Source organism: Solanum tuberosum, unplaced genomic scaffold (assembly GCF_000226075.1).
Source record: "Solanum tuberosum cultivar DM 1-3 516 R44 unplaced genomic scaffold, SolTub_3.0 scf00805, whole genome shotgun sequence".
NCBI lineage: Eukaryota > Viridiplantae > Streptophyta > Magnoliopsida > Solanales > Solanaceae > Solanum > Solanum tuberosum.
Window position 1 is genome coordinate 68,913 of NW_006239717.1, and position 14,675 is coordinate 83,587.

General features: G+C 31.4%; 1 protein-coding gene across 1 annotated transcript in view; it reads right to left on the bottom strand.

The window, feature by feature from the left end:
- LOC102595213 (proline-rich receptor-like protein kinase PERK9) overlaps window positions 1–5,377 on the bottom strand; it is a 7,490-nt gene extending 2,113 nt beyond the window's left edge. The window contains exons 1-6 of the mRNA XM_006367467.2: window positions 3,295–5,377; window positions 2,746–3,156; window positions 2,568–2,654; window positions 1,941–2,011; window positions 1,781–1,857; window positions 1,532–1,679 (exon numbers count right to left, since the gene is read on the bottom strand). Of these exons, the coding sequence (XP_006367529.1) occupies window positions 1,532–1,679; window positions 1,781–1,857; window positions 1,941–2,011; window positions 2,568–2,654; window positions 2,746–3,156; window positions 3,295–4,357 (1,857 nt within the window). The 5' untranslated portion in view covers window positions 4,358–5,377. The remainder of the gene's footprint in view (window positions 1–1,531; window positions 1,680–1,780; window positions 1,858–1,940; window positions 2,012–2,567; window positions 2,655–2,745; window positions 3,157–3,294) is intronic.
- Window positions 5,378–14,675: the final 9,298 nt, after the last annotated feature.

Here is a 14,675-nt window from a genome sequence, read left to right on the forward strand (position 1 = left end):
CCCCAAAACCCTCATAGACCCCATCCCCACCACTCCACTCATATTTTTTGCTTACATTACCAACACAAGAAAATAAGTAACAACCCACTTATTTTCCTAGATAGTAATATTTTTCAAGAAATCACTTTCCTTCATACCGAACACATCATGTACTGTTAAGAATTTTTCTATAACAGAACTTTACATGCTCTTTTGGTGTCATAAGCCATAGGCAAGTCCTCATAGTCATAATATATAGCAATGAAACAAACAATTGTTATTCAGTAGTAAATTACAGTTACCAGTTATCGTATTATTTTCAAGATAAAGACAGTCTTTTGATCAGCCTTCATACTAATTGTGTCCAGGAGCTACACAAATTATACAGTTCTCAAACACTATGTTGCTAGGACTCTCCAAAAATGTTGCCACACCCGTGTCGGATCATCAAAAAATACACTAAATGTAGAGGATCCGACACGCACCCATCAACATTATTGAAGAGTCCGAGCAACATAGCTTAAAGCCATAAACATCACCATATAGTTGATTGGAAAATAATTAAATGAATGTATTCAGCAGCAGTTATGTTAGATCTACTTTATCTACAGATGACCGCACCAACACAGAGTTAAGTTAGTACAATTAATGAAGCTGAAGGTCACAAATAAATTATGTTTGTATTTAACAATCGCCTGAACTATGACTTATAACATTTATCCCTCTGTGTTAGTTAGAAGGTTGATCATACAAGACCAAGTGAATCAATTCAAAGTATTTCAAAATAACACCTAAATCAAAAGGATTTAAAACAGATCAATAGCAACGTGCACATGCAAGGATAAGGTTGATATTTAAAACATAAATTTAAGGTGTGCAAAATAACAATTATGTATTTGGAGATAAACGGATCCTTAAAAATTATGGAGATTTTTCTAAAACATCTAAGCGCATATCTGTCTAATTTTATCAGTGCCCAAATAACTAAGCAAATATTCTCTCTCCCATTATGTCATGTAGCTCCAGACGAATCGGGAAGAATTCCCAGCAACAGATATGTAAACACTTCAACCGATTTTCCACATTTTCTTGCTTTCCCCTAACTTCACAAGGGATATTAGAGCAGTCCAAAACTTGAGGTACTTGCATATGGTACCTGCTTTAAAATTTGCCTTAAGAGACTATTAAGTACCTGATTTATCTCATTCCATGTTACATGATTTGGGCAACATTAATCAATAATACAAATCCTTTATGTATCAGTCTCAATTTTTCAGAACTTGTATCACATCAATCTCATACTCAAGACATTGGTGTGGTCAGACCAAGGAAAGGGAACCCTCTTAGAGCTGCAACTAGAGGCCTACACTGTAGAGTAATTACAGTATTTTTTTCAAACATCAGCTATCAAATTCATGAAGTGAGAAAAATGACGAGGAACTACAATATTCTGACTCAATTTCTCATAGAAGGTGTAAAAATGATAATGAAAGAGATCACACATCACTATTGACTTAAGAGGAAAAGAAAGAGAAGTCGGCTACAAACATACCCACTCAACTAGACTTTCCTCCCCCAAAGGCTGAGATGCATCCACAGACTTCCGTCCAGTAATTAGCTCCAGAAGCACAACTCCAAAGGAAAATACATCGGATTTTTCAGTCAGCTTTCCACTGGATGCATATTCAGGGGCCATGTATCTAAATCCAAACCAAGAAATTAGAGTAAACATGGGCAGTACAAAAATGGCAGTATATTTTCTTATGCTCTATTTGATGACAACGTTGGAAGAGAAACCTACCCAAACGTACCCATTACACGTGTTGTAACATGGCTTTTTGCATCCTGAGCTAATTTAGCTAATCCAAAATCAGCAACCTGTGAAAAAGTGAAACGATTGTAAAAGGCAGTCTACAAGAAAAACAATGCAAAATAAAGGAGTTTTGAGGAATTAGACATACCTGAGCATCAAAGTTGTTATCCAAAAGAATGTTAGGTGACTTAATATCTCTGTGAATGATGCGAGGACAGCCTGCCATCACAACCAATAGAAATGAATAAACCAAAAGAAGCAAGAATTGAATATCATATTAGAAATTTATACTTAAACTTACTTCAAAGACTGAATTTTGGGAAAATTTCATGTCATCTTTCAGCAATACTTATTTAGCTGAAGGCCAATAATAGGTCAAATAACAAGACCAAACAGAATATGTGATCACATATCACACCATTATGGTAACTTTTCCAAGTCTGTTCAATATATTTCTTATAAGATAGAATTCATTTGTGACTGAACATATACCACACCATAACAGTCACCTTCCGAAGTATGTTCAATATAATTCTTATATGATAGAATTCATTAGTTGAGCCAACTATGTCATAAGGAGAAAGCATTTCATTGTTTGTGTTTGCATACTTGCTGCTCAAGATTGTTAAAGATATTTTAGTAATTTCTCAACACAAGTAGGTGATGCCTAAATTGTGGTCAGTCGTTAGGTAAGCATTTTATCTTGTTCATCTGAGAAGAAATCAAATGAAGAAACATGGACAGCTCATAAGGTAAGGAAGAGAACAGTAATTACAATCTTCATGCAGATAAGCTATTCCACGGGCTGCACCAACAGCAATCTTAACACGTGTTGCCCAATCCATAACAGTTCTTCCCTGCTCTGTAATTTTGTAAATTGCAAGTATTAACAGCTAGCTTTAGTTACCAAATGCCAAAAATGAATGTTGAAATCTGGAAAGTTCCACATTTACCATGGAGATGGAAGTAAAGGGTGTCGTTGGGGACATAGTCATATACAAGGAGCCTTCCGTTCTCATAAATGCAATAACCTACAAGTGAAACCAAGTGTCGATGATGTATTCGACTAATGATTTCAACTTCAGATCTGAATTCACGTTCCCCCTGGCTCCCATAAATATTAAGCTTTTTTACTGCTACATCTCTCCCATTTGCTAGGCATCCCTTGTACACGGAACCAAATCCACCTTCGCCCAATAGATTACGCTCTGAAAATTTATTAGTAGCTTCAAGTAGTTCTTGATAAGTAAACCATGGCTTTGAATGACCTAATCCACCAGTGTTTCCTGTCGTGTTCGCAATATTGGAGCCAGCTCCATTTCCAATCTCAGGTTTTGATTCTCGAAACTTTAACGAGGCAGAACCTGAATTGTATTTCCACATCTACTCAGATTGCATTTCAAAAGATCTGAATGACTTATAGATAACACAAATGGTGCTTGCAGCATGTAAAACATGGATTAACACACTTAAACAATGATTTGACAGTATCCAAACAGTACCTGATTTTGGAAAGGAGATCAGAGTTGTTGGCAAGATATAACCACCACTCAGGCCTGAATTTTTTTTCTTTTGCTTCCATATGCACCATCCTGCTGCTCCAACAACACCAAGCAACAGAAACACAAGTATGATGCCAATTGCAACAGACCCTCCAGTACCAATGTCTCCATCCCCTATATCCTTTGATTTGACTGCTGAACTGTTACTGGATGTAGTAGTGTTGCCTGAAGGAAATGATGGTGAAGGAGGAGTAAGAGAAGGTTGTGCACCATTGGTGGATTGAGGTGGTGATGATTGTGCTGTAGGTGTTGGTAGAGATGAGTTTGTAGGGGGTGAACTAGAAGATGCTGAATTAATAGGAGGTAATGCAGCTGGTGAAGGGGGTGAATTTTTGGGAGGGACTAAGGCTGGGGAATCTGGAGTATTTCGTGGTGGCTTGGATGGAGGTGCATTCGCAGGTGGCTTGGATGATGGTGGTGACCTTTTAGGAGGTTCAGGAGATGGATTCCCCGGTGATCGTGGTGCTGGAGGAGTTCTTGGATTTTGCACAGGTGGTGGAGGTGACAATGCAGGGGGGCGTGTTGATGAATGAGGAGGCGACAATGAAGGGGGACGCGTCGATGGTGGTGTAGGTGAACTTACAGGACGAGTTGGTTCTGGTCGAGGTGGTAATGGTGGTGGACTACTTGTTATGCTGGATGATGGAGGTTCTGGCGAACTAACAGGTGGACTAGAAGATGGAGGTGGTGCTAAGCTGCTAGCAGGCGGACCAGACGGTGTAGGTGGAGGACTAATAATTGGAGGAGCAGATTCTGCAGGAGGTGTTGGAGTCGAAATTGGTGGTTGTGGTTGTGGAGATGAGGCTGGAGGAGGCAATGTTGTATTTGTTGGAGGAGGAGGGGATTGTGGCATTGGTGATGTTGCTACAAGAGGAGCAGATTGTGGAGATGCAATAGAAGATGAGTTTTCATTGGGCTGAGATATAGGTGCTGGAGAATTCAAAGCAGTTGGTGGAGCTGCAAATGGTGTAGAAGAACTTGGAGGGGGTGAAACAATTGACATCTCCAATTTTCACCACCACCAAAAACTAACTAAAATTTACACCATTCACTAAATAGTACTACAATATCTGCAAATATCATTGATATGACAACAGTCCAAGAACTCTACTACTAGCTCTATAACTGATATTTCCAAATCAAGATCCCTAATAACAATAACAACAACAACAAACCCAGTGCGTTCCCAAGTGGGGTCTGCGGAGGATAGAGTGTCCGCAAAAAATCACTTCCTCTTATTCTACAATTTGCATTCACAACAATTCACCTCCACAATACTTGCATCAATTAACACTATCCAAGTTAAAAACCAAAGATTTTGAAAACAAAAACAAAATTCAATCTTTCTCCACAGTACTCAAGACTTTGGCTTTATGTCCAAAGTAGAACTCAGCTGCAAATATCAAACACTTTGTCAAACAAACCACCACAAGCTAACTAAATTTACAACATTCACTATATAGTATCAAAATCTCAACAATACTTGCTCTAAAATTGATCTTTTAGTCAAATCAAGATCCCCTTGGGTGCAGTAAAAAGTGCTTCCTCTTACTCTACAATTCACCTCCACAATACTTACAGCAATTACACTCCACTACCAAGCTAAAAACAATAACAAGATTCAATATTTTCCCAAAATCACTCAAAAATATGTTGGCTCAGACTGTAACCAGCCCTCATCTGCTGAAACAAACAACCAATGAGGAAAAAGAAAGATACCCAAATCACCAAAAAGAATTATCTCAAAATCCCAAGTACCCAAAAGTCACAAAAATGAATTTTTTCTTCTTCTTGATAATAAAGAATTTGTGCTTTCAAACGAAAACCCACTTTAAACAAAGGCCCATAAAAATGATTCCAATTGTCAAGAACAGAAAAGCATGAGAATTTGAGCCAATCTTGAAATAACAGAATGAAAAAAGCAACTTCTTTTTGTGACCTTAGAAAAAGATTAATGGAAATGGGGTCTGAGAAATCCTAGCAGTGGTACTAACTACAACACTGAAAACGACCTTAGTAAAGAAAGAAAAAAAGAGAGAAATTTAATACTGGTGTGAAATTTAAAAAGGGAACATGTGTGTTTTTTCAGTAATAGTGTTGTCTTTTAGTCATTGTGTTTATTGGACTGAAATTGTTGCTTTCTTATAACGTCAAATTCAGTGCAACAGATTCGTCCAACGTTGAGCAACGCATATTATTTTAGTACTAATTGGAGTAAAATTCGACCCTATCTTCATCAAGGGTTCAAATGTACTCCCTCCCCTCCCCCTCCCAATCAATTCTTGTAATCTCGACTTAATTCGAATTTAATCGGACTTCAATGTGAAGAGTACATATCAAATGAGAAATTAGAAAGGAAAAAACTATGTGATATAGTTTGATTAGAAGAAAATTTAAAATATATAAAATATTTTGTAATATTATAATTACAAGACAATATTTTTGTTACACTTTTTTCAAATAAGTGGGAGAGAATATATTGTCATTAAATATTTGCAAATAAGAAAAATGTTGGTATTTTTTTTAAGACGAGTAGAATAAAAAAAATGTGTTAGATAAACTGGGATAGGAAGCAAAAGTATATAAATGCATCATATCATGAATGTCTATACATAGTTTTCTAAATAAGCTTTAATTGAGCAGATAACTTACAAATAGTTCAATTCTAAATAAACTATAATTAAGCAAATAACTTGCTATTAGTTTGAATTTGAATAAGCTCGCAATCAAGAGACAAGTATACCACTTGCAAAAAGCTCAAGCAGTAAATGATGATCCTGGTTAGTGCTATATGCATGTGTGGTCTTTTAAGAAGCATTTTCTCGATGGAAATCTTTATGGGATTATGTATATGATTAAGTTGATATACTAATCTCCACTCCACGCAATTGTCAAAATTGAGAAAGGAGTGCCCAATTAATTTAAGTTCTTTTTTTCAAATATTATAGTTATATTAATCTCTCAAAATAATTAATTTAAGTTCGAAAATGTTTTCACGTACGTAAGAGTTAATGGTCTCACAACATGTTATGGTGATTATCAATATTTAATTTCTTCAAATTTAATAATTGTCATAATATATTACGTCGAAATACACTAACACATCATTATGTTGTGTTCTAATTTTAATTAGAATTTGGCTATAAATTTTGACGGGTCGCTAGGTTTTGCTCAGCATCTTAGTTGACAATTTTGACTTTTGTTAGAATTTATGGTCAAATCATGATAATCATCGTTTTCTGTAAATATTATCAACACAACCGGTTATGCTGATTATCGAAATTTGATAGATTGCTAGAATTTTTTTAGTATTTGTGAGAGAAATTCTAGGAAGCCACTAGGAGTTATAGTCCAAATTTTAAAGATTCACTGGATTTTCAAGCCAAATAAAATCTAATATTAATTGTATAATTCTTCAAGTTTCTTTAGTCAAAATCAACCCAAAATTATCAAAAGAGCAACGAGCCTTCAATTTTCTTCTCTATATTAATTTGATTCTTGTTCCATGTTAATTACACATCATGTATTTCTCTGATGGAAAACTTCATATCCCTTGTTTTAATTGTTAATAACATTTAGTATTATTATTAATACTTATAATTGACATGGCCCTAGCTACTACAATTATTTGCTAATCAACTTTTTGATCTTCAACCCTTTTAGTTGTTCATTTCAGATAAACAACTTGGTTAATTAATTATTTCCATTTGATTAAAAGAAAAAGATGAAGTGGGATTACCATTTAAAAGGGATCTTAGGTGCTTTCTACTTTATTAATCTTGTTTCTTGTTAGCTACACAGGGGTCGCTTGACTGGGAACAAATTATTCTGAGATTAATTATTTTGAAATAAGTTATTTTGGGATAAATTATTTCACCATATATGTGTGTAATAATTTATCCTAAGGTGTAAATGGTGAAATAAATAATCTCAAGACTTTCTAATACCTCCAATTAAATACATAATAAAATAATTTTACATTTCATTTCTGAAATTATTTTATCTTATGTCTCTCGCCAAACGATTCTTAAAGTTATCATTTGAAAATCACCTTGTTTATCTAGTCTTGTCATAAAAAGAGTATATGTTACAACCACGTGCTACATTTGCCTAGAGATTCCATTTTTTTGGAATTCTATTCTGTAAATTCTAACTAGGTAACTATACACCACGTAGAATTCTTCAATTTATTTATTTTTTAAAAAAAAGAATTCTTCAACTACATATACACTTTTTGTCGTTTTATAGTTTTAGAATTTTGAGATGAATTTAAAATATAAAATTTAATTAGTTCAGCCTTTAAGTTCTTGGACTAAATCTATTCTACTTTTGAAATTAAAATTTTGTATCAAAAGTTTTGAGTTCAATTAAATTGTAAATTGTATGATATTTTACGTTTATGTGGATTTATCGATTAAACATGCCATCTAAACATATAATATATAGAGAAACAGATTCAGAATTTTAATTTCATGGATTTTGGATTTTATAACGATGATTTTAAGTGTTAATAACTGTGTTTTAAACTTAATATTTGTATATATTTAATGAATTTATTAACATAGATACACTATTAAACAAAAATAACTAAATAAATTTTGAATTTCCTAAACACAAAATTAGAGGTTAACTCAGTGGTTTAGGAGATTCAAAATTTACTTTAAAGTTCAAAGCTCAAATCCTTAGCGCTACAGGATGTTCATCCAAAAGTCCTTTGCTAGTAAATTATATTGTTAGTGTATAAAGTTAAAATTATTTTATATGTATATATAATATATATTAATTTCTTCGCTTATTTGTGTGCTTCTTTATAGGATTTTGTCACTGTGTGAAGAACAACGAAAACATTACATAAATAGCTAGTCAAATTCAGTGTTTAATATTTACTTTTCTTAACTAGTACGCATGGATTATACACAATTATATACATATATTAATTATACATATGTTATACTCTAATTAGGTTAATTCTTAAAAACAAACATTATGGAGCTTTTTTACAATAAATTACAAATCAAAGGTCAATTATTTCCAAATATAATAAAACGAATGAACCAATTTAGCTAGTTGGTTGAGATTTGTTCCTCGATTAACTAAAAGACAAACTCTGATTAGAATCTCAATTAAGTGATTTAATAATTCAGAAATATTTAATTATTAATTAAGAATGATGACTTTGTGTACTGCAAAAATAGATTATTTTATTACTAGTATAGATATTACGTGAGGTACAACATACAATGCAAAACGTACAATCTCAATTATTAGTTTTAAAATGTTCCATGAAAATGACAAATCGTTACGACAATTATTGTCTCATATTAAGAGGAACCCGTGAAATTGATTGGTGAGTTGGATACTTTTCTTTTTGTTTTTTTTTTGTTTTTTCTTTCACGAGATATATAACTAGGTTCATATCGATGGCCGATTTGATTAAGTTTTTAGGTATAATGATTTGATTTATTGGTTATCGAATATTATATGTCTAAATTATTGTCAAATTAATAAGTATTTTTTTATTCGATTCGACTTAGCGATTATTTGTTGGTTATTAGCCAAACTATCAATTTATCTGATAAAAAAGTTGAAAAAAGAAAAAAGAAATAGCTTTTATGTATTCTACTAGTGACTTCTCATTCAATAATTTGAACTTATCGGATGTCATCATCGCTGCCAATGGGAAATATGTTTGGTAGGTGATGGTATATGACAAATCAAAAATTTTACTAAAAAGGTTTAATAAATATAAAAAGTAATTTTAATTTTATATATACATAATATAATTTTTCGACAAACTGATACTCTTACTCCGCCCATGAGGGTGATAATGATAATTGAGGTGAGCAGCGAATGAAGACAAATATCATCTTCTTTCTCTATATATGTATTAATATATATAGAGAGATGAAGATGTAGAAAGGATTAGAGAAATCAAGGATTGTATTGATAAAAATAATGTTGAGTTACAAGATCTTTATATAGGAGAAAAGTTTTATTCTAGCTATACTAGGAATCCTACTACAACACAAATATATTATATACATGATATCCTAGTCGACTTTAACCTCCTACACAGGATCCAGTAGCTTAGTCGTACATAATTTAGGATTTAGTAGTCTAGTCCTAGTATGACTCTAATTCTAACTTGTCAGCCTGCTTCAATGGACCTGTTCCTTCGACATGTTCCATCAGTCTTCAAGCTTCCTTCAACAGAAGAGCCTTCACATATACAATTTATTCGAAAGGAACATATTTATTTTATAGTTATTGTGTAATTTTCCATTCTACATCTCGAAACACACTCTTATTAGAAAGGTGAATATGCTTCCACATTTTCTTAATCTGAAATAGCTTGATGTATAAGGAAATATTTCTATTTTAGGGTACACTTTCGAGAACAAATCCATTGGAGATGTCACAATGATCACTAAATTTTATTTTTTTTGAAACCCCAGGATAATCCGCAGTCACTACAACCTCTAGCACAGTCTCTGCCTTTAGGATGAGCACTTTGTGGTGAGTACTTTGTGCGCACTGGGTAAACTCCTCACTATGTAATAGCCTGCAAAAAACATGATGAATGTAAACCGCACTAGGCAAGCCCCATGCGACAGACTCGACTCAAAAAACATTGAGCGGGGATCGATCCCGAGTTATCCTGGGGTTCATTATATGACAATAAAAATCACAAAAATTTCTTTTTTCCTTGGACAAAAACAATTTTCTGATTTCTCAAATTTGTTATATTTTCTTCTTCTTTTGGACATGACAAGTGTTATTTGTACACTGAAGACGTAAAATTTCAATATGAGACCAACGGGTTCTAACTTCTACATATAGTAATTTAAGGTCTTTAATTAGCATTACTCATAATTTAATTAGCCCAAATCCGGATTTTAAATTAAATTTTTGAAGACATTGTAATTTGTAGCAGGCTAGCAGCATAAGAACAAATTATTTAATTAACACAATATACAAAGTAAAAGCCATTCGACATTAGTATTCCCTCCATTTTATATTAATTGAATTGTTGAGGTGTTTCACACCCTTTAAGAAATGAAGATTAAGACATAAATCAGGCATACCTTTCCATTTTTACCCTTATTAATTATTATCAAATTTATGATTAAAATAACTAAATATTAATTAATAACTAATTCCAATACTAACTAATGAAGGGTAAAATTGGAAGAATATTCTAAAAGTAGTCTTGAAAATTAAACAATTAAGTTAATTTGGAAAATGAAAAATGTCTCAACAATTCAATTAATTTGAAATGAAGGGAGTAATATTTTTTCTTGTAATTTTAGTTCTCATCTCACAAAATAGAAAACATCAAATTAATTAGAGCTGAACTCAAAACATTTTTATCCTTGAAACTTTGGTTAAAACTTTCAGAATTTACTTACTTTGGAAAAAAAAAATTAATTTTTTTTTGTTTTAACAAAAATACTTCCAGATAGTAAAAATTTGTGTCTAATTACTTAATTAATTTTTTTTTTTGTAATATTAGAACAGTAATTTGTGTATCACTAGGTTACAAAAGTGTTTGAGAGGAAAAAGTGCCTTTTCAACTTCTTAAGAACCTACTCAATATTTTTTTCTTTAAAATTTGGTCAAACAACTCAATTTTCTACCATAAATATTAGTATGTTTTAAAAAACAAATACTTTTGACTTCATTTATTTAATATAAAGAATATAAAAGGAATTTAGGGTTTCGAAAGAATCAATTTCTACTACTTATGGTAGAATAAGGTCTGCTATTATAAACATTAATGCATACCCAAATTTTGTCACCTTTAGATTGATCATGCTAGAAAAACAATGTCAATTCCACTCTTTGAAATATTTTTATTGCTGCCTGTCAAATCTTTAATGCGTTTCAAAATTTTGAAATTCTCTTATAACATATTCAATTTTCGTGGACAATTATCAATTTCATATTCGTGGAACCACATACCTTGTTATTGGAAAAGTTTTCTACACTATCAAGCATGAAGAAGATGGCAAAACCTCACTCTTTTGTATTCGAAATTTGGACAAATTATGCAATCTCACTCACACGCACTATGGACTCACTCAATTAATGTGTGTTAATGGTTTATTTTGCTTATGGAGCAAAAGTATGCAATTAGTTGCAATTTGTAATCCCTTTACAAGAAAAATAAAGTTTCTACCCCGACTACAAGATCAGGTTTTTGATTTAAATATCTTTTATCTTATGTATTATTGCTCACTAGGTTTTGATCCAGAAGAAAAGAAGTTTAAAGTTTGGATAAGTATTCCGTATGAGACAATGTCAAGAAATTGAGTTTACACTCTAGATAAAGACGAATTATGGGAGAGAGATTGAATTTTTACCCATTCAAAGATGGAATATGTGTCGATGGAATTATTTATCGATTGTCTGGTTTCAAGAGGATAATAATTGCATTTAATGTTAAAGGTGAAAATTTTCGAATCATACAATTGTGGCCATATGATCACAATGTATGCTATTATTGCCCGATAGAAGTGAATGACAAATTAGCCGATCATAGATTATGATGATATGTCTAACAAGTATACAATCTTGTGGGTTTAGAAAAGACTCGATGGAAGAGGCATATTATTCATTTACCATCACAAGAGATGATCAGAGGGATAACATTTTGTAAACATACAACTTTTACTTTCCGAAGTCATGATGGCGCAGGAGATATTGTGTTTGTTGGTAATTATAAGAGGGAAAAACCGAATGAATTATCCTATCTTTGTTACGATGTCACGAGAAAGAGTTGGAGAATATTTACAAGGCGGGGACTTCCTACAAACTACAAAGGATTCGACACAAGGAATTTATTCTTATGAGCAAAGCCTCTTTCCATTGTCTGGATTTTCAAATTGTTGATTTTTCTTTAGAGAAAAGAGGTTTATGTCCCTCCTCAAGAGGTATATTTAATGAATTTTTTAGTGTTGTTATTTGGTCATGAGAATTATTCACCTTTTTTTGAAATATTTTGAATCATTGTTTATGATTTTCCACCTGGTGTCCGAAGCCCATATTGGAGCTCCAATTAAATTTGGATCGCGCTCTGTAGGGCCCATTCATGGGTGACGCTCTCAACAAGATTTTCTCCATACACAGGGCTCGAACTTGAGACCTCTGGTTAAGGGTGAAGCACTCCCACCAGTGCACCACAACCCATGTTGGTATTGTTTATGATATTATGTATCCAATTTGGAGTTAAATTATTTTCATGCTCTCATCTCTTTTTTTAATCGAAAATATAAACTTCAGAAATCTATCTATAAATAATAGGAGAAGTAAATATGTGTCAGCACTACAAAAATTCAACAATTTTAAAATTAAAAAATAATTTTAATTTTTTCAAAATATGTATCTAAAATTAACCAAAAAAATAATTATATTAAAATATTTTTATGTTTCAAAATTAAAAATTTACAGTTTCTAAAAGCAATTAAAGATGTATTTAAATTTGAAATTAACGTGCAAACAAAAAATTGAATCGCCACTTGATATTAATTACCTTTTTAAAATTAAACTTTTGCAGTTATTTTTTTAAGATAAGAACATATTTCAATAATTGCCAAGTGGCAAATTAATAAGATGCCACCTATGTATTATTTGAAATTTTAAAAAGTGCAGTTATCCGCAATATTTAAATTTACATATTTGCAGTAATTTTTTAGAACTTTTTAAGGTGTACATGGTCAAATGTCATTAAAATTTTGAAAAGTATCAGTTTCTCAGTGATATTATCCATTCAGATCAATTGCACATATTTTTAAGCAAAAGTCCATCTGCATTTTGCAGGGAATTGGAGTTGAAAAAGACGGCAATTGCAATTTGGCAACATAATAATTTAAAGGGATAACGGTCTGAAAAATATCCCAACTTTGATCGGATTTGTTGCTGCGATACTAAACTTTTATAATGATCTATTACCTCCCTAAACTATTTAATACCGTATTTTTTACCCCTTGAACTATTTAATAGTGTATTTTAAAGGTATATGTGCCTACGTGGACACATTACTATTTATAATTTTGCATTATTTTTTATGTCCACGTGGGCAAATACATATGTTTAAAATACGGTATTAAATAGTCTAGGGAAGTTATAGATCCTCATGAAAGTTTAGTATCAGAATAGCAAATTCAACCAAAATTGGGATATTTTTCAAACTCTTATCCCTAATTTAAAGGTGAAAGTTCTACTATCGATCTTATTTGCTTTATCACAAAAGATTTTGTAGTAAATTCTAAAGAAGTGTGTTCTTATGAACGGATACTTACTGGCTCATCTCTATTGATGATTCAATTGTGGTGATAAACTATCCAAATTAATTTATCTCACTGAATTATAGAGTCGGTACTCGATAGTCAGCAATGTTATGTTCTTTTCAAGGCTTGATGATTTTTATGAGCATAAAATAAAGTTAGGATTTTTGATATGCTATCATCTATCTATATATAAAAGGAGAAGAAAAAGTGACACCTGTCAGCACCACAAAATTTGTAGATATATTAAATAATAAATAACAATTTAAATAACAAAACATTTTAAAAAAAACAGAAATTAAAAACAGTTTTTAAAAAATTTAGTTTACGTTTAAGAACTGTTTTAACGTAATCTTTTTTTTGTTTAAATAAAATGAATATTTTTGTTCCTAATAAAATGCTAAACTGCCTTTTTAAAAATAAATTTTAAAAATATAAAATTTAAAATTGAAACTAAAATTAAAATTATACATGATATATAGATAATGATGCTAAATTTTAGGTGCAAGTAACAACAAAATACTTAAAAATTAAATTCCTTTAAAAAAATGAGCAGTTTTTTTAAAGATTTTTTTCCTTTTCTTTTAATAGACTATATTTCATACATAAAATAAAATAATTCAAAAGACCAAAAATAGGAACTTTAAAAAACTTCTACGACATAACTTTTAACAATATTAAAATAAACTCAAATTCATTTGCCATTTATTTGAAAATAAAAAAAATCATTCTGCACCATAATTACAAATACCAAAAAAATATAAATCGCCAATTTATTTGAAGAAAATAAACCCTCTGCATAATAAATTTTACATAAATAAAAATAAATAAAAAATAGAACCATTTTTTTCTATTGATAGTAGACCATCTCATCCACATCTATCTATATATATAAAAGAAAAATGGCATATGTGTCATCACCACAATTAATCTTCAAATTTCAGTATTTAAAATCAAATTTAAAAAGAAATATGTTTTTTTTTTTTAAAAACACATGTCAATTTTTTTATACGGTTAGAATGAGATATAATTTTA